At 42.3% G+C, this 26,377-nt stretch overlaps 1 protein-coding gene across 2 annotated transcripts in view; it reads right to left on the bottom strand.

Annotated features, from left to right (window-relative positions):
• Positions 1-398: 398 nt before the first annotated feature.
• The window catches only part of LYN (LYN proto-oncogene, Src family tyrosine kinase), a 155,785-nt gene continuing 129,806 nt past the window's right edge, over positions 399-26,377 (bottom strand). Inside the window, exons 11-13 of one of the 2 annotated variants that reach the window (XM_075549681.1) lie at positions 12,197-12,350; positions 9,663-9,794; positions 399-4,234 (exon numbers count right to left, since the gene is read on the bottom strand). In XM_075549681.1, the coding sequence (XP_075405796.1) occupies positions 4,032-4,234; positions 9,663-9,794; positions 12,197-12,350 (489 nt within the window). In that variant the 3' untranslated portion in view covers positions 399-4,031. The remainder of the gene's footprint in view (positions 4,235-9,662; positions 9,795-12,196; positions 12,351-26,377) is intronic. The other variant, XM_075549683.1, reaches the window with a different exon arrangement.

Raw genomic sequence — 26,377 nt, 5'->3', positions numbered from 1 at the left:
AGCTGATGCCAGGGGCTTAAGTGGAGAGCAAATGTTTTGAGGATGATGAGGGCAATGAATGTACAAATGTGCTTTACACAATTGATGTATGCATGGATTGTGATAAGAGTTGAATGAGCCCCTAATAAAATGATTTTTAAAATCTTTTCAATGATCAAGAAAGGTAAATAAGATTACCTTGTCATTTCTGCGTTTAAGGGACATACTCAAGATTAAACTTGGAAATACTTTTGGGCTTCCTATCTTAAAAATTAAGATTCCTAAGAACGGAGGCAATTAAACCGGAAGCTTTCTTCCTGCACATGCATCTCAGATTCGATCTAAGATAAATTGTTGTCAGTTTTAATACATCTTATTATAAAATGGTCCAAAACGTTATCAAAACATTTTATCTACTAGGGTAGTCTTTACAAATTCTTTAAAAGCATGAATGGTGGGTAGAATTTCTGTGATTTTTTTCCCACAACTAAAATCACTAAAGGAACATGTTCCCCTTCCCTTTGTGCTGGCTTCTCAGAAAGCCTTTAACAAGTAATCCCCCTTACCCATTTTGAACATTTCACTGAGCACAGGATATTCCACTACAAAGGTCTATCATTTATTTTTTTCATCAGTAAACAAAATGAAGCAGAACCAATCTATTCCCTCGTGGCTTAAGAATTTTTTAAAAGCTCATTTTCTCAGCTGTGAAACAATGATTGTATTTTCTATATCTTGAAAGTTATTGTGTGAGAGATAATTCTGATAAAGTGCCAAAATAAAACATAGGACAGGGGGTAAATGGTAGATATCGAGAAAACTTTTTGTGTTTATAGTCACCAGATCCACCAGGTAACATAACAAGGCTTGTTTTCATTTAATCTTTTTAAAATCCTTAACTTCATGTAGTCAAAACATAGGAGATGGAACTGGAATCTCCCTTCCATGAGGCATAAGTAACATACAAAGGAAGACACTAGGGAGGAAGATGGGTGGTGAAAGCTTATCTGAGAGATGCTTTTATCTAGGCCAGGGCCGAACTGGTTGTGGGATGTACAATTAAAAGTCATAAGGGCTGGCCTATTGAGTAACAGGGTGAGGATTTCTTTTAATTCAATTAAATGAAGATGCTGGTGAAAGTGTTGAATACCTGTTGGCAGCCACCAGCACTGAATGTACTGGATGCAGAGGAAGGATAAAAGGGAAAGAGGCACCAGAGGCAGAGCTGACCCATCCACTGTAAATGCAGATATGCATGTACAGTGCCTCCGTCCACTGATTGCTTATACGTTCTTGAGATAAGGTTCACAGCTTGTGGGTGCAGTATTTCTTTTAAAGAAAAGTCTGGCCAGTGTGTGTTTTCAGATGTCTAAAATCTCTTTGCACCGGGATTTTCACAGAGCACGCTCCAAGGAGCTACACTGCCTCAGTGGCCCTGGTATTCAGGACGTCGACTCTACGAGTTTCACTTTGGGTACGAGCGTCATGTTCATCAGAAGAGGAAAAGGCACATGAGTATTACAATGGCTCCAAGGGCTCAAGTACAAAGCAAATGTTTTGAGAATGATGAGAGCAACAAATGTACAAATGTGCTTGACACGATGGATGGATGTATGGATTGTGATAGTTGTATAAGCCCCCAATAAAGGGATTAAAAAAACCCCCATAAGGCTTCCTCTGAAAGATGTCTCACTACAATATATAGACTATGTATATGCATTATATAATATACATGCTATCTATTATATGTAATGTAGAAAACTTACACAATAATAAAAAGTAGATCAAATGAAAAAAAAAAGTGTGCTCTTCTTCCTCTGCTTCTCTACCCTCCACGGGGAAACCATCTAAGGAAAGACTTCTTTGAGTAGAGAGCTTTGAAAGATGGGTCAAACCAGTGAATAGCTCTCGACTCAAGTGTATAGACTATCCACTTTTAAACACATTCGCACCACATTGCACAGAACTGAATCAAAATCTTGTTGGGGATGTGGGCCCTGCTGATCTTTAAAGTTCTGAATAAGGTCACCGGTTGATAGCCTCACTTTTCCAGTCAATCTAGGAGGCTAGAACACTGCGGCCACAGGAAGAGGGTATAGTTGATTTTCTTTAAGTCCTTAATACAATAGGGTTCTGCCATGTGATGGGTGTGGACAAGGAGGCTTGAGCTGGCAAAGGAGGCATGGGGCAGGGGGTGGAGTTCATACTTGACCGAGATGGGAAATCAAATGGCAAATGGGAAACCTATCCAAGAGGCAAAAAAAAGACGAAACTGAATTTACTATTTTGTGCTTTGGAGTCCTTAACTTTCTTTTCCAGGTAATATACTGTGTTGAATTTGTCCTGAAGTACAATGCGAGTGGATGAGGTGTACACAAAAACATATTATTGTGAAACGAAGTGCGCCAGGCGTATAGACATTATATGATTATAATATTATTTTTTGTGAATGGAGAACTTTAGAAAGAACCTTTTAAAAATCATTCAAGAAAAGAAGCTAAAATTCAAAGAAAAGTGGAATGTTGTGTCCTTTCCCATTGCCAATCAAGGCCTAGATAACACCTAACAAAAGAAATGTCCTCATGCCTGTTCAGCCTGGCTGAAAACACATTCTATTTGCCTCCACCACGGGGTGTTCAAGTGTCCAAGCCGTCAACGCATCAGTTTTCTATCTGAAAAAGGGCAAAAGCTAGAGGTAGAACATATATACATCTGAAACTATAAAATTACATGAAATCACATCATTTTCTCCCCAACTGGTACTCATTTTTATGTTGACAATAGTTGGAAGTGTTAAACACGTATTGGAAATATAAAACATAAACATTTTGAAATGTTATTGGGCCAGGTGTATTAAAATAAAATCAAAAAATAGAAATATTAGGTATATACATGATAGGATAAGTGAAGGTAATATATCATTTTCCATCAAGGATTATCGTAGGAAAATTTAGTAAACAAAAGTTCTTTCTGTTTCTCTTGCTGCAGTGCTTCATATTATCGGCTATAAGTAGTCTCACACATATTACACAATCTTAAAAGATTGCTGAATCACACATAAAACACAGCCAAACATATAGCATTATTACACTCCAGTATATCTAAAATTAATGGTGGCTTATTAAAATAATTTTCAAATCATTTGAAGCAACAAAGAGAATTCTAGTTTTCCCTACCACCTTATGCAGAGATTAGAATATTTGTTTTTCCAAACTACATTATCAAAAATGTCTATATAAAGGGAAATAGGGAATTGTGAAATTGAAAAGCTGGAATGTTAAAAAAAAAAAACACGCTTTCTGAAGGCAGAGAAGTTTCTGAGCAAGCTGTGGTATCTTCTCCATCTCTTGAGGCCTTACTGCGCCCTTTGTAGTCAGTGGGGCCTGCGTCCCCTTTGCACTCTCACAAGCAACACATCCGCAGGAAAGAATGTGGCTTTCCCTGTCCGGAGATCTCCGCAGTAGCCATGGAGGGAATAACAGTCTCAAATTATCAAGGAAAGGAGAAAATCACCCCAAATCCCAAAAGTCATCTTTAAGCTGCAGATTCCACCTGCAACATCTAACCGGTTGAATTAGTAATTATTAATACTCTACAAAATAAGCCAAAAGTACAGAGAAATGACAGGATAAGGATCAGGATATTTTAACATTCTAAATGAGTATTGCTCTGCACTGTTTGGGATTTGTTGAGATGGTCTCTGACACTTTGGGTCACATTGTCCAGTTGTAAACACAGGGCCAGAGCAGCTGCACTTTAGGCCAGACAGGAATTCTCTTTGCAGAAAACTATTCAGAGATTGATCTAGCATAACAAGACGACCAGTTGAGGAGCAGTCCAAGCTGCAAAGCAAAGAGCCCAAATCCAGACGAGAATTCTTTTCTATTAGACGGCGTTCTTCCTCAGCAGCTTGGCCTCTGCTCTTAGGCACCAGGAATGATCAATGGTCCAAACACATGAACACGTAGTGCAGCCAATGTTTGTGATCTTTTCTTTTGAAATGAGACAGCCACCATAGCCAATCCTCCCCCGGATGCATGTCTCCCTGTGGGCTAGGGCTGCTGCTGATATTGCCCTTCTGTGGCTGTATAGAAGTCATCCAGGACGCTCTGCAAGTAATCAAACGTGGGCCTCTCTTCGGCCTTCTCCTTCCAGCACATCTTCATGATGTCATAGAGCTCATCTGGGCAGTTCTCCATCCGGGGCATCCTGTAGCCCTGAGCCAGGGCAGTCATCACATCGGCATTGGTTCTCCCTGTGACAAACAAAGCACACCACTGAGAAGCCGGACCGGAGGCTCAAGCCCTGTAGTTGTCTTTGTGGAACCACATCCCACAACTACTAATAATACGAGCTACAGAGGCTGATGAAATGTCTGCAAGCAACTAAGTATGTAAGCTATAGTATGGAGAGTCAAAACTGCATTCAGTCAAGCCAAGAAAAACAGGCAAATACGTTTGGTATCACAGCTTGCTCAAAAGGCAGTGCATACGAGGGGTACCCCCCCCAAAGAAATCCAGAATTTCCCCCCCAAAGCTATGTATTTATTTATTTTTAACAAAACAGTCTTATCACCTTCTATTACACTTAATACATTTGTCAAATCTATGATTCCATTCTTGGAAACATTTTTCAAACTCATTTGTTTGGATGGCTCCCAGCACCCCCCTCTTTTTCTTCACCTCTTCTAAGTCAACAAATCACTGTCATTTCATGTTCCTCTTCTTTCACAGAAACAAAAAGACGTCGCACAGAGTGAGGTCAGGTGAGTAAGGTGTGTCGGGCAAGAGAGGCATGCTGTTTGTTTTTTTTGCTGAAAACTGGTGTACTGAGATGGCTGGTGCATTGTCGTGGTGGCAAAACCAGCCCCCATCTACCAGAAACCAAGCCTTTTCTGTCACACAGTGTTACGCAATCTTTTCAGAACCTCTAAATAAAAGCTTCATAATAGTCTGACCAGGTGGCACAAATTCCAAAAGCACTATGAGTTGACATCTTCATGTGTTCGGGAAGTTGGAAGATGTCCAGAATGAGGTTTGTCTTCAATTAACATTTCACCTTTCTTGAAATGAGAAAACCACTCTTACACTTGAGTTTTTTCTATAGCGCTGTCCTGGTAAGCTGTGTTCAACGGTATTTGAAAACATGAATTATCATAGAATGATATAGACACTCTCACAATGTATTACACAGAGCAAGAGCGATTGTGCTTTTTGATTGGGTATTACTTTATTAATACCAAAACAACATCAGAGTAGAACTTTAGAGAAGTGTTCTCCACAGTTTCCACTTTTCAAATTTTATTTATTTTGTCATTGGTGGTGAGAACATACACAGAAAACATATACCAATTTAACTTAGTAGGGATTTGTGGCATTTTTATTTTATTTAGAGAATGAATCTCTGTGTATTTCTTACCATGGGTCAGATCAGTAAAGATTGAGATCCCCTGCCCTTACTTAGTCCTTCTTCTAAGGACAGGTGAAGTATAGTGACTATAGGAATTTTATGGACTTCAACCCCTGAAAACTATGTATTTTTGTATTGGAACAGCCTTTAGTTTTAAGATAGCAAAATCAACACAAACTTTATAATAGTTCAGCTCTTCGAATAGTTTACATGCTGAATTCGTTTTGCTCAAGCTACTTCAGAAACACCATTTTTTTCAAATATTTATGCAGCTGGGCTTCATCTGACCCTTCTGCTTCAAAGGGTTGGCTTGCAGCATGTTGGGTTCAGTAACATGCTGTGGTGTCAGCACCGCTCTGTCTCTTGTAAGTGGCCGAGCTAACTCACAGGAAGACACGTCAGAAGGAATATGGGAAATGTGACTTCTGAAGTTGACCAAATGAAGCCCAGTGCGAGGACTAACGTCCAGAGAACATAAACCGCAGGTGGACCTGCAAACCTGGTGTGGGAGAGCTCTTCCACTTCCTTCCTAGACAACCCTCAGGGCATTGAAAGTCAGAATATGCCCGCAGAAGAGACATTTTTAAGGGCTACTTTGTCTCACACTGTAGACTGTCTCTTCCTCATTCTGCGTGTTCTTCTGCCTCCGACCAACACTTTCAATTTTAAGAATAAAAGCCAATCATCTTCCATCCGGCCAGGGAAGTAGTGCTTGATAAGAGCAGCTAGAAGCAAAAATCTGGAGCCTCAATCTGTGTGTGTGTGTGGGTACGTTAACCAACTTATGTGACAATGTTATGAAGAGAGAAAGAAGATGGACGAGACTTCAGCTAGTCCTGAAGATGACATGTGATCCCTGTTAACTGGTCTGTTGCTTGGTCAAAGAAAGTGTATATCCATCAGCTAGAGATCTCAAAAGACAAACAATTTCATGTCTCACCTTGCATTCTTCAATAAGTATTTATTTAGAACTTATCATGGGCTACTAGGTAGCACTGCGCCCTGAGAGAGACAAAGATGACTAACACAGAGTCTTGTTCCCCCTTGGTGCACAGCTTGATGGTGCAGGTACTCAACTTTGGGAGAGAAGGGGGCAAGATGTGACATCTGGAGTGGGTGGGAATTAACTGAGACTAAAAGTTGTTGAGGACCCGGAAAGGTACGCATCATTATGCCCTTCATTGGTAGTCGGAAGTGGTGAGGTTTGAGTTCACCCCGAGATGCTTGGATGAGTCCTGGTGATCGACTTCTGATAAATCAGCCATTGAAAACCTTATGGAGCACCGTTCCACATTGACACAAAAGTAGTTAAAAATGGGCGAAGGAGTGAAAGCAGGAGAAAAGCAGGTACAGCAGAGACAAGGGCTGGATAGTGATTACATGAGTGTCCAGAATCTTTAAAGACACAGGGAGTGAATTCTATGGTAACAAAATTGTTATATACAAACCCCAAACAAAACTAAAACCAAAAAGAGCCTGCTATCTCAAAATACCATATTTTTTTCATAGAACTGTAATACAATGAAAAGTAAACAAAAGCCACACAGGAGCACACATACACACCCACACAGGTCCTTTTTGAATATGAAATGGAGAAAGTACCACTTACTGTGGAACTACAATCGCTAATTCAGTCATTCCAATTATTATTTTTTTGAAAAGTGCTTGTAACTAAGGGGAGCACTTGCAGCATGGTAAGCTTCCTGAGTCAAACTAACAAAGAGCATTAAGATACTGGAAATACCAGGTAAGAAATCACCAACAATGTGATGTCCTGGAAAGTCTTGTCATTTTAAAAAGGAAAGTTCTTTCTCTTGAAAAGAACAAAGCGAAACCAATCTCACAGTCACATAATCATATAGCTCCTTCTTTCTTTACGAAACACATTTAAGTGCAACCATCATTTTGATTTTAAAAGATTCCTTGACTCCTGCTTTTCCCTGTAAATCACTTTCCCCCAAACAGAACAAAGTCAACAACAACAAAACGCATGAAACACAGACTCCAACTTTTACCAAGCTAGAATACTCACGTTGGCGAGACCACGGCACCTTCTGACACTTAGTCCTCATGTTATCTACTCTCCTGTTATCTAACATTTTATATTTATAATGATAGTAAAAACAAATCTACCTTTTTACTACTACACACGTTGTGCATGAATAATGTACGTCTCACAGTAATGAGCGCTGAGGGGGAGGAAAGAGAAGCAGTGTTGTGATGGTGGAGGGTATGTGCCAGCATGCCAGGGCCATGATTCAGGGGTTTGGTACTTATAGCATACTGAGTTATGAGTTGGGGCGCTAATGGCAATGTAAAGATGAGACATTATATTTCCATACAAAGTTACAGTCTTGGAAACCGACAGGGAAGTTCTACTTTCTCCTATATGGTCACTATGAGTCAGAATCAACTCAAGGCAGTGAGGGCTTTTTTGAGGAATAACGTAGACATCTTTAATTTTGGGATCTGATGTAGTTATCCTCCATTTTCATATAATACCAATTTATGCATAATGATCTGGTCTTTGGAACTCAACCACGTTAATAGATGGGAGTGGGTACAGTTATAAATTAAGAAATTTGAGGGAATGAAATTCAGGATAGGTAAAACTACAGAGACAATAACTAGATTAATGGTTCCTTGGGGTATGGCAGAGGAGGTTGGGGGGGAAATTAGGAGCTAATAGCAAATACAAGAATAACAAAAAGAGAGAACGAAGAAAATGTTCTATAATTAATTGTGGTGATGATTGTTCAACTCTTCTTGATGTGATTAAATTACTGAATTTTATGATATGTGAATTATATGCCAATAAAATGATTTTTAAAAAATAAAATGATTTTTTAAATGACAAATTTGTTTTTAGAAAAAGACAACCAACGTGTTCCTTACATGCAAGGATTTCAGCTTGCTTTCTTTGGACGTCAGGAAAGGCCACTAGTCAGCAAAGGACAAAGTAGTTGGTAGAGAACCCCTTAGTAAGATGGATTCACCCAGTGACCAAATCAATGAACTCAAATACATCAGACTGTGGAAATGATGTAGACCCAGCACTGTTTCTGTTCTCCAAAGGTTGCTGAGTCAGAGCTGACTGGACAATACCTACACAGATGTATCATCTCAGGGATCAGTTTGATGAAGAAATAGGTTTCCTTTCCTACAAGAGTGCTAATTCATTAGCCTTCAGCATGTAGAATTGAATGTCAGTGAGAATATGACTGTCACAAAATCCTGGGACGGTCAGTCAATCACTGTATAGGCACTACCCAAAGTCTTCCTCCCCATGGCTGGTTCCCCCTTGCTCCCTGGCTTCTCCACTGCTCACTTGGCACACAGCAGCCAGAGTGACTGGAGTACACAGACCCTGCCATGGCTTCCTTGGCATTCAGAGTGAAATGGAAAGCTCTTAACTGTGCCTGAGAAGGTTCTACTTGATTCACTCTACTCTCAAGACGATGACCTCTACATCACACTGGTCCCTTACTTTTTCACCCACAGCTTGGATACTATTTAGAGATTAAATGAGTAGACAAGTCATTCATTCATTCATTCAGAAAACTCTCACTGGGCACAAATTGTGCTCTTGATTGCCTCTGTGGGGTCACTCCCCTGTAGCCCCAGGCTCACTCCCTCCCTCTGCTAAGCTCCCCTTGCTGAGTTCTTCTGTGCAGTAACAGCACTCTCCACCTCCATGAGTATCATCACCGTATCTGAAACTCTTCTGGATATCACACTTCACTAGAAGCCTTTGTGAATTATCTCTTGCTTTGTGATGGCAGTACCAGGGTGCAGCTGCCTTAACCAGTTCCCTGATTCAGCTGGCAAGGCTCACTTCCTGCAAGACATCCCCACGGAGAAGCCACATGGACCTACCCCGGTGCAGCCCTGGGTGCTGGAGCAGCCATGTGGAACCCCTGCCAGCACTGTGATGCTTACCCATTCACTGAGTTGGCTTTCCTCCTGCAGTCGCATCATTGCTTATCTTTTGTGAGAAGGAGGAGGACTTTGTGGATTGGTGTCGGACCTATGGGCTAATGTTGGACTTGTGGGCTTGGGCAGCACTGGGTTGGGATGTTTTCATGATGTACACTTAACCTTTATATAAAACTCTATCTTATACATGTGAGTTCCTGTGGATTTGTTCCTCTAAAATACCCAGACTAACACAGTTGGGGGTGGGAGGGGGTAAAGGATTAGAAAAATGCTTTCATTCAATTCAGGTTGTTTTCTCATATATGCCACTTGAATGGAAATAGATAAATAAACGGTACCTGGATAGGGAATTTTCCCATAGGTAACAATTTCATACAGGAGAATTCCGAAGGACCAGACATCAGACTTAATAGTGAAGCATCCAAAGTTGATGGCTTCTGGCGCTGTCCATTTAATAGGGAACTTAGCACCTAACAAAGAAGATAAAGTATTATTATTTGTCATCTGAGCTTAAGCAAAAAGCTCATGTGTATCTCACCTATAACCCTTGCATTTTCCTTTCAAAACAAACAAAACTCAAAACAGCCTTATTTATTTTGATCAGGTAACACACACACACACAGTATGAAATCAAGATGGCACGAAATGCTGTGCTAAAATGCTTGCCTCTCTCCTTTCCCTTTTGAGCGATATTCTCTTGAAAAGCAACGTTTGGGGTTTCCTCTCAAAGACATAAGTAGGCAATTTTAAGCACCAAAGAACATAAGGCAGAACATAAAGGAATTGATTCTTAGCTTCTTCATTTGCTCCTTAACCCCAGCCTCTAATACATATACGTTAGCATTCAAATTATCTCTAATGAACACAGACTATGTTTATATGAAATATAAATCTATTTTTAATGTTTATATATTTATGGATAAATACCTTCCAGCCTGTACACAGTTATGACTTCAAACAGTGGAAAATGATGCCCCGTTCTTTCATTGGGCAGGGAAAAGCATTTTGAAACTTTGAGGTGTCGGGTGGAATGAAGATCGACTTTGGTGTCTCCCAAGGAGCTGAAGGAGTACACTGCAGTGTCGCAGGTGAGAATAAGTTCAACTCATGCTCATTCCGTGTGTGTCGGAGTACAAGTGTGCGCCACAAGGTTTTAATGGCTGATTTTCTGGAAGTCGATCAGCAGGCCTTTCTTCTGAGGTGTCTCTGAGTGTTATTAGAATTCCCAGGGGTTCAGTTAACAGTCCAGCACATTAACTACTTGCACTACCACCCAGGGAACGTCTCCAATCAGCAGAAGCAGTCAGTCTTGTTGCCATGAATAGACATTTGACTCAAGAGCAACTGACAGCAACAGCAGTCACTGATGAGCTTTAGTGGAATTAACTGAAGACAGTGCGATAAATTTTGGCTCATGTCATTTTGGAGCTAGACTTAGTCAACGTGAACCCTGGTTTTACCATTCATTTACCGTGTAACCTTGGAAAGCTGGTTAACCTCTGTGTTTCCTTATCTATAAGGGGTGAATAATAGGAATACTATTTTTGCCTAGGGGTAATGAAAGATACATGAAATAATGTATCATGGGCACTTCAAACAGTGTAAATGTAAACAGTACATCTTAACTATCTTAGGTGATTCCTTCTTTGTCTCAACCTCCCCTCCTTTAGCTGATTTCCTGCTCTGACAATAATTCAGCCCAGAGAGCCACATGGTGCTATACCAGCCACTCAGAAGAAACAAAAACAAACAAAACACCACGGCAGAGAGCACAGGCTTGAGGCACGAGGAGAATCAACTTTAAACACCAGAAAAGCAGAGAAATTCCTAACCACTTCGTTGAGCCTGGTTGTCACCTCTCTACATAGTGCCAACATCTTCCAAAAGGCACCGGCGACAACCCACGTGGTAGCTGGAAGAAAACTGTCTCCAGCTTAGCCATGACTAGGCACGTTAAGAAACTATTAGGCTCCTTCTGAAGAGGGAAAGCATTGCAAATATAGTCTCTCGATTCTTGGCTGAGTAAGGCCATCAAAACCAAGAGACCGAGGTCAAATCTGAGTCTGCGTGTGACCACAGACCACTTTGCTGGTGACCAGGTGGCACTGTGTGGGGAAACTCCTGCCTTTGGAGCATGTGTGAGTACACATATAATAGTGAATATGGAAAATAAAGGGGTCATTTTACAGCAATAGATTTAGTTCTCGGTGTGTGATCATTTCTGCGTTTTGATTGCCACGGGAATGGGCAGAGTAAACATGGAATATAGAATTAACATTACAAATATTTTCTCTACATTTAAGGAAAAGGTAACTTGTCATTTGTGTGACATGCTTTAACATATAATGTTCAAGAAATAAGCTTGATCTTGTCAAGTTAAGACTTTGGTGGGGTTTTTTTTGGGGAAAACCTTTGCTTAAGTGAAACAAATCTTGAGCATATCTAAACTTTGTGAGAAGGGATCCCGGTGGGCAAAGTGGTTAAAGTACTTGGCTGACAATGGAAAGGCTGTCGGTTTGACCCCAACAGCTGTTTCATGGCAGAGACCTGGTAGTCTGTTTCTGTACAGACAGCCCTGGAAACCCTGTGGAGCTAGATCTACCCTTTCCTAGAGGGTTACTATGAATCAGAATCACCTGGAAAGCAGTGGATTTCGTGTTTCTGGTTTTAAACTTTATAACAGCATCTCATAGCATTAATCAAGAGAGTAATGTTGAAAAATGTTACTAGAATAGTATGATAAACAGATCAATAGTTCCTTTTAAATACAATGCCACATTGTCTTCTTTTTATGAACACCGCCATTGCTGTGTTACAAACCTACCAGACAAAATGAAATAACAAAACCCTAAGAGCTGTCCCTAAAGCATACCTTCCCGGGCCGTGTACTCATTGTCTTCAATCACGCGTGCCAGGCCAAAGTCTGCGATTTTGCACATCAGGGACTCTGACACAAGGACGTTGGCTGCTCGCAGGTCTCGGTGGATGTAGCTCTTCCTCTCGATGTACGCCATTCCTTCTGCAATCTGAACAGTGAGAAAGGCTCTCAGTCTCGTTCCATGCTTAAAGTCACCCCGCCAGCGCTTCGGGGTCGGTGGGTAAATTACAAGCACCATCTGGAGCACTGTCTAAAGCAGCTGTCTCCAATTTTACAAGGATGTTCACTCTTTTCTGAATAACAGCACTTGCCAACATTTTCTAATGTGCGCAAAATCTTTGTAAAACCTTGCTACATTCCACATGGGCTCAGACAGATATCATTAGAGCCAGGGAGAAAGTGACATGCTAATGCAAATAAATTATTGAGGTGTCCAGATCAGCATCTCAGCATCAGTTGGTCAATAGCACATGGTAACAGGTTTCCATGTTCTCTACACTCCCTCCAGAATGATGGCAGGTTTGGTCTGATCCACAGAGCATGGCACAAAGAGAGAATCAGAGAGTTCTACAAACAATAAAACAGGAGAGATAAAAAAATTCATTGCTTAATAGAAAATGTGCTGTTGTTAAATGATAAAGTTAAGGATCTTTAAGGGGGAGGGGGAAAGCTGCCGCTGATCTGATTCCGCCATACCAAGGCAAAAGACTAAGGGGGTGCAACAAAACAGCTAGGGAACAGAGCGGTGAGGTCCCCAGGGAATGCTGAAGGTGGACTTTGGGGTCAGGGTTTGGTGCCCCAACAAACTGGACTGGAAAATACTCCTAAAGGCCAATAAACAGTCCTTGAACAAACGAACTAACTAATTAAAAAAAAATGAAGCTGCATGGTAGACATGTGGGGTGGGCAGGTATGAGAGCCAAGTAGTTTAGTACAAATAAATAAGAATAAAAGGAAAAAAGAAAGCCAAGTAGTTGTAGCTGGAAAACAATTGAAGGGGAAATTTGGAAGATTTGCAGCATCTGACTTTCACCATCCACCTGCAGCAGCTTCCTGTTATTACTCAATTCATCCCCCCCCCCCACCTCTCCACCCATCAGCCAGGCTGTGTGACTTGGGGAGAAATGTGCTGTGGTCAGTTCCCATGAAATTGGCTTCCAACCCTTGTTGGCTTCGTGAACAATGAAACCCTGTGGCCCATAGGGTTTCCTTTTTCATTTACAAAGTTCTGTTGGAAAATAATCCGCATATCATACAATTCAATAGTTAATCATATCTAGAAGAGTTGTGCAATCAGGACCACAATCCATTTTCGGAAATTTTCTTCTTTCTTGTACTTATTCATTCACCATTTCCCCCTAGGCTTCCCTGCCAAACCCCAAGAAACCACTAATCCAGTTATTGCTTCCATAGTCACCCATCCTGCATTTCATAAACCTGAAAACATACAAAGCCCAAGGAACCAAAAGAGTGAACAATAACAAAATAAAATAGAGAAAAACCTCAATTGAAAAGAAAGCAAAAAATACAAAAAAATTTTTTAATGGGCCAAAAAGGGAGATGAAATAATCAAGTGTTAAATTTTAACCCAATTACACCTGCCATAATCCATTCTCTAGTGCACTCTGCATGGTAGCCAGGCTATTTACATCCCTGGTCCATGGTCAGAGGGACGTACTTAGAGGCTTAATCCACAAGCACCACCCCCTTTTAAAAAACTGAAATTTTAAATGGGCCAAAAAGGAACTCAAATAAGATATTATATTTTAACCTAACAATAGCCACTATAATTATCCCCACAATGCTCTGTTTGATAACCAGTCTATCCACTTCCTACACTTATGGTTAGATGATTCACCAAAGGCTTAATCTACATGTGGACAGCCAACAGATTTAGGGCTTCCACGGTCATCCAGAGGCTTTTGAAAACTGGGTGGTCAGAATTTAAACGGAACCATTCCCTCCTTCAGTTTTGGATTATATTATTCACAATCCTTGGATCACACAGCCTAATGTGCTCCTTCACAGCTTAGTGTGAACTTAGTTGCCACCTCACTTAGATGGTTGCTTGTTTGAAAACAAGTCTCTAAGATTCCAAACACGTTTCCGATAGTCAGGCATCATCTAGTTTCTTCACAACACTTCAGTGAAGCATTTATGCTTTCAATTATCTCTATGAAGGTGAATATCAAGCAAGGCTATGCCATAAGCCCCCAATAAAATGGCTTAATTAGTAAAAAGAAAGAAAGAAAGAAGAGGTCACTTGGTAGGCATTAGAAACTTTGGCTAGAAGAACCATGTTAAATAATCCACTGTCCTTGTAATAATATTGTAAAATGTATAAAACACAGAAAACAGAAAAATATCAAAATTGCTAATAAAATAATTAAATTTAAAAAAAGAACTAGATTAGGGTTAGAATTAAGTGTGAGCCCAAATCCATTCATTCATCTATGGCTTATATAGGTTTCTGGCTTACCTTAGAGACATCATTGCCATTTTATGTTAGAGAACATTACCAATCATTTTCTGGGCCATAAGATAATTCTATTAAATATGTCATTAATTAGGCAAAGGAATAGAATTTAAAACAGTTGGGCAAAGGACAATATACAAGTATAGGCTGGCTACAAACCACACTACATGAATTATTGACTTGTACAGATTAAAACCTTAAGTGAGTGGACACTGTTTACACAAACAATGAGGGTTGGTGAGAAGGCAAAATTTTCAATAATATTTATTGACAATGGCAGAACCAGCCCTACCAGAGTGATACATATCTTAATAAAGCTAGGAGGGCATTAAAATAGTAAGTATATGGTAGTCTTGGGCCACCATTCATCGGGGGCTCCCTCAAGGCAAGAGATCCAGACCAAAGTCAAATGACCCTCTGTTCTATACCCTTGGTGTAACCCCCATCAAGTTTCATACTTTTTTCCTGGCCACTGCATCAAGCAGAGCCACTACCGGTCGGTCATTGATGGCTGTGTGCTGCTCTGACACTGGACAGGTCTCAACAGAGCTCCCAGGTGAAGACGTCCAGTGAAGATTTGTTCACCGTTATTGACTTTCATGCCTGAGGTCGTTAGTTTATTGTGCCAATCTGGCTGATAAACACAAGTGGGATTAATTGAAGGGCGGAGCGATAAATGGCTAGATGAGCATCGCCTTTCTTGTCTCTCGCTCTTTGATCATCGGACCAGTGAGCGGCTGTCTTGCTCGTTCTGTGCCTCAATTTACAGGCTACACTACCTGTGGGATACCTAGCCAGTGGACTGTGTCGCTGTAAGGTGAGGTCCCTTTAAGCCCACATGATTGGAATGTATAGCCCTAGAGCTTGGGACTGATGGTTGGTGACCTGGCTGACAGTTGGTGACCTGCCTTGTTGTTTGCTGCCTGTGCTGGAATAGCCTAGCTCTCTCTACAGAGGACGAACTGGCGGCCCTCAAGACTTGAAGGACTGCCAGTGTCTCACAACTCTCTCATGGGAGTGAGTTGCACTGAGCCATTTGTACTGCTTTATAATTTAACTGTTCATTCTTGTATTATAAAGCTATCTATCTGTATATAATTTAACTTTTCACTTCTTGTGTTATCTGTCTATCTATCTATCTACCTATCTGCATAAAATTACTAGCAATCTGGTTTTGTCTATCTAGAGAACCCTGTCTAACACAATGCCCTTTGTTCTGCCCGCCTGAAATGCTTTTCCTTCCTTCTTGGCCCATCCCCAGTTTACCTTGTGCTCTGAAGCCTTCTCTCAAACTCTTTCTCTAGAATTCCTCTTCATTGTCTACAACATCTAGTTTGTACAAACACTGTACCTACTGACAACAATGTCGTAATATTGTTAGGCGAACCAGGCTACAAGCACCTCCAGATCAAAAGGCATGCCCAACTTCTTTTCTGTTCTCACTGATATCTGTTGGAACCTTTGGTCTGTGACCCCACCTCTTCTCAGAGTATGTTCTTTAGCTTGGGCTTTCTATTTGGTGTGGCAAGGACGGAACGCTGCTGCTCATACCCAGCCGCATTAACCTGGCACACACTATTCTTATGGCTGTTCGTTGTGCCTGCTCGCCCAGGTGTGCTATGTCAGTCTCAGCATTTCATTTGACAGGGCCATCAAGGAAGGCTGTCCTGTCCAGGCACTTAGCACAGGAATGAAGCTAATTAGACACAAGACTCAGAACAAGGGACCTTGTCCTCCAAGGAATTTCAAAAGTGAGCCAGGTGCTGAACAGCGTGTAAACCAGACAAGGACGGCAGAACAAGGTCCCGGCTGATCTGGAAAGTCTGACTGATGACCGCTGAGTGAGCATGCCCAAGAGACAGGCAAGCCTTATCCGACTCTGGAACAAGTATGAAGCAGCCTCTAGAACGAGTCAATAACGGTGGGTGGTGCTGAGATTTTATGTCAGGTCAATGTGCCTCTGAAGGGAATGGCTTCCTCTAGGGGACAATAGCTGGGCTCTCACTAGCTGGTGGCATGGCCAAGGCAGTACTAAGTGATCAGAGAAGGTCAGGGTCGAGCACGTGTTACAGTGGGGAGAAGACAGACATGGGCAAGTTTGGCAGGTGCTGAGAGGCAGGGATGGGTCTTCTCTTAGGTTGCCTGTGCTCTGCTATCACATCAAATTCAACAGTATCCACGAGAAAGAGTCAGTGACACAGGGAGACACTGAGTGTGAAGATCTGGCTCGATATATATAAAAGAATGGAAAGATGGAAAATGATCATAAAATGGAGCTTCAAGTTTGGGGCTCTGGGGGTGGAGTAACAAGGCCTGCTCATATGGAACAACGCTGTCAACAGGAGCTGGCACCCAAAGAGCAGGGATGTTGGCACTGCCTCCAGACTCCTTTCTTTGCTACTTCAAGTTCCACCATTTCCAATTTGTGGGTCCAGATATACACTAACCAGTTGCTATTGTGTTGATTACAACACAGGGCAACCCTATGTGTGTCAGAGTAGAACGGAGCACTACAGAGCTTTCAATGGATGATTGTTTTTCATAAGTACATAGATGGGCATTTCATCTCAAATGCCTCAGGGTAGACTTGAACTGACAGCCTTTCAGTTAGCACCCAGTACCTTAACCATTCATGCAACCCAGGGCAATCACAGGCATAAATTCTGTTAGACATGTGAGGGGGCAAGAACACAAACAAAGTTGGCTGAAATCCCAACTAAGGCCTACAACGACACAGCCATGGGTGTTCTCCGAGTCCACGAGGACCTGCCGGACCCTCTCCTGGGCTACATTTCGGACTCACACAGGGGAGCACTTGCACTGGCAGCTACAAGGACATGGGACCGAGAGAGAAACCATATCGTTCTCATTCTTCACAACCGATTGTGATAATCTGCTGACAATAAAACGTTTCCTGAGAATTGAAGGCTTTTATCACGATATTCCAGTTCTGTATTTACATAAGCCTGATCAGTTTTGAAACAATTCACTGAGATAACACCATATTTACAGGAGGCTTAGTTTACCTTGGCTTTCTTGTCCATGTCAGTCAGCAAGCTTTAAGGAGCTCAGATTCCAAGCAAGAACAATTGTATTAAACAAGACTGAGATGTGAAACAATGGGATTAGCCAAGTTGAAAAAAAAAATAACAGGTAAGGGCGCAAATGAAGAGCTGTCAGAAAAAAAATGTACTTTTAAGGTCATAAAAGATCACAACTCTCCTCTTATATAAAAAAATAGTTCATTCTTTTTATTATTTCCCTGGGCTATGCATCTATACATATATAATTCATTCTTGATTCCTTTTAAAAACATATATTTTTGGTTGTAGTTTTTATTTTGGCTATTATAAACCCTGCTCTATTCTACCACAGCATGAAGAAATCGGAGACTTTTGGCATTGGGATGAAAGATCAACTTTCTTCCATGTACTACTCTCCTCCCCCCCAAGGGGTATTTAGCGAAGCCATTGGAGGAGCTGTGACCTACATCTATCGGACCAACCTCGGCTGTCCCATCTCCTACGTCTCTTGTCCATTAGTTGGAAGACCCGCCGTGAGGGAGTTCCACCGGAGCAAGGCAAGTCAGGCAAGGAAAGCATCCGCTTGACGTAGAGGCTTCACTCCACAAAAGCACATCTGGGAGAACCATTTACTAAAGGACGGTGCTTCTGGAACTCAAAGGTGTCTTTTTTTTTTTTTAACTTTTTATTGTAAATTAAGTGAAGGTTCACAGAAATCATCAGCTTGACATACAACAATTTACATACACTTTGTTTCATGGGACTCCTAGTTTGCAACAAGAGAAGACATCTTTACTTGTTGATGTTAGCTGTCAAGTTGTAACACCATGCACAAGGGACTCATACTCGTGTGATCATAAGGTTTTCATTAACTGATTTTTCTGAAGTAGACTGCCAGGCCTTTCTTCCTAGTTTACCTTAGTCTGGAAGCTCCACTAAAGCCTGAGTAGCCTCATAACAACACTCAAACCTCCACAGACTGATGGAGGGTAGGCATGCACAAGGTAGGTTGGCAGCCAAGAATCAAATTTACTTTGTTTCTCTCATGGAAGGTAAAGAATTCCACCACCGAACCATCATTTTCATCTTTTTTTTTTTTACTGAGAAAAGAGAAAAATATTTTTGAAGTTTACCTACAGAATTCATCGTTAAGTAAAAATTTTCACCCCTCAGAAAGGGTGAGACAAACTCTGAACAAAAGTAGAACGAGAACAGTGTTTCTCGACCTTTGTTCTCCTTCGTGATTGCGCCCCTAAGGAGAACAAATTCATTGCCCTTTATTTAAATTTATTTATCCCTAAAAGAAGAAATGAGTTCATTTCAGATATATATGGGGAAGTGGGGAGGGAGGAATTAAATTTTAAAAAGTAAGCTGGAACCAATCAAAGCTGCATCTGCAGGCGTCGGCCAGAACGCAGCAGGCACAATGCATGGTGGGCCTTTAGGACAGTAAGAGTGGTCGCTGGAGGAGGAGCAGCTTTGGGATCATCTAGGGGGCTATTTGGTGTCATTGTGGACCCTGGCCCTGATCCATTCGATCAGAATATTCATTTTAATCTAGATCTCCAGGTGATTTCAATGCACCTTGGAGTCTGAGAAGTACGCCATTTCAATTAATTTATGTTAAGTTCTAGAAAGATTTGAAAAAAATCTTGGTCTCAACATGTGGCCTGAGACCAACCTCAAAAGCAGGTTGTTGGCCTCATAATGCTTGAGGAGGAATGACAGTGACAGTGCAGCTTAAGAGAAGAGACTATGTATGACGTGCCTCTTAAAAAGTCCAAACCGGGGCTGGCCCCAACCCCAACTACTATGTGGACACCTGCCCCTCCCCTCAGAAGAACTTATTTCAAAGGATGGCACTGAATCTGCAGCTTCGGGAGAGGGACATATCTGATCGGAGCATACGGGAGCAGATGAAGGGGGAGGAGGAGAGAGTGGAGCACATCCTGGCCCACCAGGCTTTGAGGATGATGTTCCCTATTAGATCAGCCAGTCCACAGTGAGGACCGCATGGCCGGGCCCACTATGAGACATGACATCCCTCACTGACCCGTAGGGGACAACACCGGAGACACAGTGTGGGAATTGAACCCCATCTAATCCCGCCACACCAGAGGCAAAACATTAAGGGGGTACAACAGAACAGCAAGGGAATGGAGCGGCGAGGTCCCCCAACAGACTGACCTGGAAATCACTCCTAAAGGCCAACAAACAATCCTGGAACTAACTACAAGCTTTTCTTTCTTGTTGTGTTTTGTATTTTTGGTCATTGTTTGGTTGTATATTGTTGCTTGGTTTTGCTCTCTTGTTTTTGTGCATGTTATTATCTTTGCAGGTCTATCTAAATAAGATAGGCTGAATGAACAATTGGAGGAGAAAACAACAGGACTGACAGTTCTGCCCGGGAAATGGGAGAGGGGGAGGTGGGGGTGGGGGGAAGGAAGTGGTGTTAATAAACCCAGGGACAAGAGAATGATAAGTGATTCAAATCGGTGGTGAGGAGGGTGTGGGAGGCCTGGTTGGGCATGATCAAGAGTAATGTAACTAAGAGGAATTGCTGAAACCCTGGTGGGGACTGGGCATGATAGTGGAACCAGACGGAAGTCAAAGGAAATAGAGGAAAGAGCTGGGAGGCAAAGGGCATTTATAGAGGTCTAGAAAAAGACATGTACATATGAAAATTTATATATGAGGATGGGGGAATTGATCTATGTGCATTTATTTATAGGTTTTGTATTAAGGTAGCAGATGGAAATTGGGCCTCCACTCAAGTACTCACTCAATGCATTTTCTTCTATTAAATTGGCATTCTATGATGCTCACCTTCCTGACACAACTGCTGAAGACAAGGAGGGTGAACAACCAAATGTGAAGAAAACTGATGGTGCCGGCTATCAAAAGAGATAGCGTCTGGGGTCTTAAAGGCTTGAAGGTAAACAAGCAGCCATCTAGCTCAGAAGCAACAAAGTCCACATGGAAGAAGCACACCAGCCTGTGCGATCACAAGGTGTCAAAGGGATCAGGCATCATCAGAACAAAAAAAATCTTACCATAGTGAATGAGGGGGGGAGTGTGGAGTGGAGACCCAAAGCCCATTTGTAGGCCACTGGAGATCCCCTTACAGAAAGGTCTTGGGGAGGAGAGGAGCCAGTCAGAGTGTGATGTAGCAACGGTGTAAAATACAACTTTCCTCTAGTTCCTAAATGCTTCCTCCCCCACCCCTCCACCCCGCCACCCACTGTCACGATCCAAATCCTACCTTGCAAGTCTGGCTAGACCAGAGGATGTACACTGGTACAGATAGGAACTGGAAACACAGGGAATCCAGGGCAGATGATCCCCTCAGGACCAGTGGTGTGAGTGGCGATACTGAGAGGGCATAGAGAACGTGGGCTGGAAAGGGGGAACAGATTTCAAGGATCTACATGTGATCTCCTCTCTGGGGGAGGGAGAACAGAAAAGTGGGTGAAGGGAGATGTGGGACAGAGCAAGATATGACAAAATAATAATTTATAAATTATCAAGGGTTCATGAGGGAGGGGTGAAGGGGGAGGGAGGGGAAAAAATGAAGACCTGATGCCAGGGGCTTGGGTGGAGAGCAAATGTTTTGAGAATGATGAGGGCAATGAATGTAAAAATGTGTTTTACACATTTGATGTATGTATAGATTGTGATAAGAGTGTATGAGCCCCTAATAAAATGAATTTTTTTAAAAGTCCAAACCAGGGAGATTGGGCCTTGTGGGGAGGCAGGAAAGAGAGTCTGGGTTACGGGGGGGGCCAAGGGCTCTTCGGACAGATGGACAGAATTCCTCATACAACCGAGATCTCGGTGCCTATGCTGGAACTTCTGCGGCTCCTACAGCTTTGGGAGAAGGACGCCTTTACCCTGATAATTAGAAGCCAACCAGTCCCCGTGTCTCTCCCCTGTGAATCCTGAGTGTGGGGCTGGGGCATATCTTAGAGGATTTGAGAAAATGATGTAAACTTTAGGCTTTAAATTCTGTGAGGAAATTCTCCTCAATCAGCATCACATTATTATGCCTGCAGGTATACAAATCTGATGTTCTAAACCCCTTGCAACAGAAGAAGTAATTAAATATGCCTCTTAGTTCAAGACCTTAAAAATCCGTGGGAGAAAGACGAGGCTTTCTGTTTAGGCTTTCTAGATAGAAGGGAGTTTGGTTGAGTTTTTTGGTTTTTCCCAGAAGAATTTACAATCTAAGGAACAAGATAGAAAATCATAAATCAGCACATAAACATATGGCATGCTAGATAGCTAAGAAGCACAGGAAATACAGAATAGGCGCCTGCCTTATATTATAAAATATACAAAATATCTTACAGGAGCTGGATTTTGTTGAGCTGAGGGAAATTCAGGTATAAAGGCAGAACCTAGCCCTGTAAAGAACCCCCAACTTAGTATTAGTTCTGCACATGCAAAGGAAGTCTGTAACAGGACCTACTGAATTCCAAGTCTACCTGAAACCGCTGTGCTATAATCTTTACTTATATTTCAGACCCTTTGAAACGAGCTTTCAAAAAAATGTGTGCGTCTGAAAGGAGCCTGTGAAAGTTTGCTCTCTGGGGCTGCTCACGCGTCTTCTTCATCCTGAGAAGGCAGAAGTGGGAGCAGGACTTTGGATGGTTGGACTTGGAGGAAGAGGCAGCCAGGCACTTTGCTCATCCAATGTTATCCGTTCGTTTCTATGATTTAGGGAAGCAGTTACTGGACTCCATTAACTTGAGCAGGGAGAGCAGTCTAACTCCTTCCTAGCGGTGACCGTTTTATACCGAGGAAGAGGAAAAGCCTTCTTAGTGCGTATAACCTGGGGAAAGTGTTACTCGGCTCAGCGATTCTCACTGGCACATTCAGCCAAGCCCAAGAGCCACCTGGAAACTGGTCCTGGGTTCAGTGCCTTAAATTCTCAAGACCAAATGTGGGATCTTAAAAACTAGAGAGCTTTTGAACAAGAGCCCAAAGTGGGTCTCATGGTGATACCAGAATGGGACACGCTGCAACACACACGGAGAATTAAAAGATGGCAAAGTCAGTTCTGAACAGTACTACAGGACATGACTACAATGGAAGGGAAGCGGCAGCAGTGCTGGCTTCAGCTTTAGTCCTGAGCGAGATGGAAGAGTGCTGGAGGGGGGGGGGGTAAGGAATTGGAACAAGAGGGGGCTGATGGGTTGTTAAAAATGATTTTATTGGGGGCTCATACAACTTTTATCACAATCCATCCATCCATCCATTGTATAAAGCACATTTGTACATTCGTTACCCTCATCATTCTCAAAACATTTGCTCTCCGTGTAAGCCCCTGACATCAGCTCCTCATTTTGCCCCCTCCCGGGGCTGATGTTTTAAAAGTATTATTCTGGAAACAAAGTTCTGACACATGCCATGACAAGGATGAACCTTGAAAACATTATGCTGACTGAAATGCGTTGATCACAAAATGACAAATAGTGAATGATCCCACTCACTGAAAGCTCTAGACTGGAAAACTAAACAGAGACCAACATTACCGTTACCCGAGGTAGAAGACAGAGAGTGGGGGGAAAGAGCCCTGCTCTGTGGGAGACCAGGGTTCATTTGTGAAATTACTTAGGAAAGAAGTCCCTATCTAAGCTGCTCCTGTCTAAAACCGAGCGACGGGAGGCACGTGGTCACCAAACAGAGTGCTTGGGAGAGAGGAGTATAGTAGAGCAAAGGCATAAACTTGCCCTGAACAGTTAAAGCTCCTCCCTGCCCCCACCCCCACCCCACCCATGATGCGGGATGGACCTGATCTGCTTTCCAAAATTGTATTTTCGATTTGTATTGTTTTCTTTGGTTTTTGTTGGTTCATATTTAAGCGTATTTCAGAGGTGTTACGTCAATGAGCGTCACCCTCTTGAAAGGTGTGTTATATGCTTTTTTCCAGTATATGAAACCCAGGATCGATGAACCTAGAGGGGCAGCAAGTAAAATATGCAGTTCGGGCAGAGAGGGGTATATTGGTGGAGGTGCTGACGATGTCAAGGAGTCCATGTAGAAAAAGAATGTTTGGAAACTGATTGCGATAGCAATTGTACATTATAATCATTGACAGGATTGATATTTGGAATGTGATATATGTATCAAATCCCAACTTCAAAAATAAGTTACTGTTTAGAGAGCATTTTCTGTTTATGTTGATGAAAAATTTGGCAATGAGGCTGGCCCCACCATGACACACAACATCCCTCGCTGACCCATAGCACTACAGGAGACAACACTGGAGACACAGTGCGAGAATTGTGCCTGATATGACCCCACCACACCGAGGCGAAACATTAAGGGTGTGCAACAGAACAGCAAGGGGAACAGAGAAATGAAGTCCCCAGGGAATACCAAAAATAGACTGTGGGGCCAGGACATGGCACCCACCCCATCAGACTCGACCGGAAAGCAATGTCAACAAACAGACCTTGAACTATTTATAGGCTTTTCTTCTTGTTGTTGTTTTGTTTTGCTCTGTCTTATTTTTTGTGCATGTTATTACTATCTCTGTCGGTCTATCTAGATAAGATAGGTGGGATAAACAATCTGGAGGAGAAAACAATGGGACCTATGGTTGGGGGGGGTATGGAAGAAGGGGACAGGGGAGAAAGGAAGTGGGTGTTAAACCCACGGAGAAGAGAACAACTGATCTAAAATCAATGCCGAGGAGGGTGTAGGAGGCCTGGTAGGGCTTGATCAAGGGCAATGTAACCGAGAGGAATTAATGAAACCCAAATGAAGGCTGAACATGATAGTGGGACAAGAGGAAAGTAAAAGGAAATAGAGGAAAGAACTAGGAGGCAAGGAGCATTTATAGAGGCCTAAATACAGGCATGTACATATGTAAATATATTTATATATGATGATGGGGGAATGGGTCTATGTATACATATATTTATAGGTTCAGTATTAAGATAGCAGATGGACATTAGGCCTCTACTCAAGTACTCCTTAAACACAAGAAAACTTTGTTCTATTAACCTAGCATTCCATGATGCTCACTTTTCCAACATGATCACTGAAGACAAGCAAATGTGGTGAAGGAAGCTGATGGTGCCTGGCTATCACAAGATATAGTATCTGGAGTCTTAAAGGCTTGAAGATAAACAAGCAGCCATCTAGCTGAGAAGCAACAAAGCCCACATGGAAGAAGCACATCAGCCTGTGTGATCATGAGGTGTTGATAGGATCAGGTATCAGACATCAAAGATCCAGAACAAAAAATTGTATCAATTGTGAATGAGGGGGCGTGCGAGTGGAGACCCAAAGCCCATCTGTGCAATATAGCACCAATGAAACATATAATGTTCCTCTAGTTCTTAAATGCTTCTCTCCCCTCACTATCATGACCCCAATTCTACTTTACAAATCCAGGACGAAAGACCCCTCAGGACCAATATTGAGAGTAGCCATACCAGGAGGGTGGGGGGAAGGTGGGGGAAGAAAGGGGGAACCGACCACAATGATCTACATATAAACCCCTCCCAGGGGGGTGGAGAACAAAAAAGTCGGTGAAGGGAGACATTGGACAGTGTAAGACATGACAAAATAATAATAATTGATAAATTATCAAGGGTTCATGAGGGAGGAGGGAGTGGGCAGGGAGGGAAAAAATGAGGAGCTGATACCAAGAGCTCAACCAGAAAGCAAGTATTTTGAGAATGATGAGGGCAACAAATGTAAAAATGTGCTTAACACAATGGATGTATGTATGGATTGTGATAAGTGTTGTATGAGCCCCCAATAAAATGATTTAAATATAAGAAAAATTTGGCAATGAGTACTGGCAGTGGCTGCACAGCATAATTAATATAATTGGCATTACCAAATTATCCATGTGGAAAATGTTAAACTGACAAATGCTGTTTTATATGTATGTGCATATATATATGTGCACACATATATTTCTTTACCATAATAAAAAACAAATTATTTTTTAAAGTGTCATTCTGGCTGCTGGGCTAAAACGGACCTGAGTGCAAGCTCAAAGTGAACTGCGAATTAATTAGAAGTCCGCAGCAGCAATTCGCTGACAAAAAGGGCTCGGCTCGAGTTAGAGTGGCAGAAGTGTGTGTGGGGAGGGTGCGTCCACTTTGAGGGTGGAATTGCTGGACAGACTGATGGATAATACGTGCAATTTCAGAGAAAAGGAGTCAGGACCGACGGAAAGCTTGCAAGCTTGGGGTCTGTGAGCGAGGAGAGGGGATTTGCCCTCAGAGGAAGGGGAGAAGCGGGTACACGACTATGACTCACATGTGTCTTATACCCACACCCACAGCCACAGAGAGGTGTAAGCAGAGAGCTCACGCAGGAGCTGGAGCTAGAAACACGGAACTTTGGAGAAGACAGAGTACAGAGACTTAGAGTAGGTTGGGTAATGTCCCTCTGACTGCCCCCATCCAGATGCACTCCTGCCAAATGTATGTCTACCTGGAACCTCAGAATGTTCCTTTATTTGGAAATCAGTTTTACAGATTTAATTAGCTAGTGATCCCAAGATCATCCTGGATTTAAGGAGGGCCCTAAAGCTAACGACTGAAGTCCGTAGAGAGAAAGGAGAGGGAGATGTGTGCGGGGAGAGGAGATCTGGTGAAGACAGAGCAGGGATCGCAGTGATGCAGCTGCACATGGAGGAAGGCCACGCGA

This window comes from Tenrec ecaudatus, chromosome 5 (genome assembly GCF_050624435.1).
Source record: "Tenrec ecaudatus isolate mTenEca1 chromosome 5, mTenEca1.hap1, whole genome shotgun sequence".
Classification (NCBI taxonomy): Eukaryota; Metazoa; Chordata; class Mammalia; order Afrosoricida; family Tenrecidae; genus Tenrec; species Tenrec ecaudatus.
Note: the sequence above shows the minus strand (reverse complement) of the source record. Positions and strands in the feature narration are given on the sequence as shown.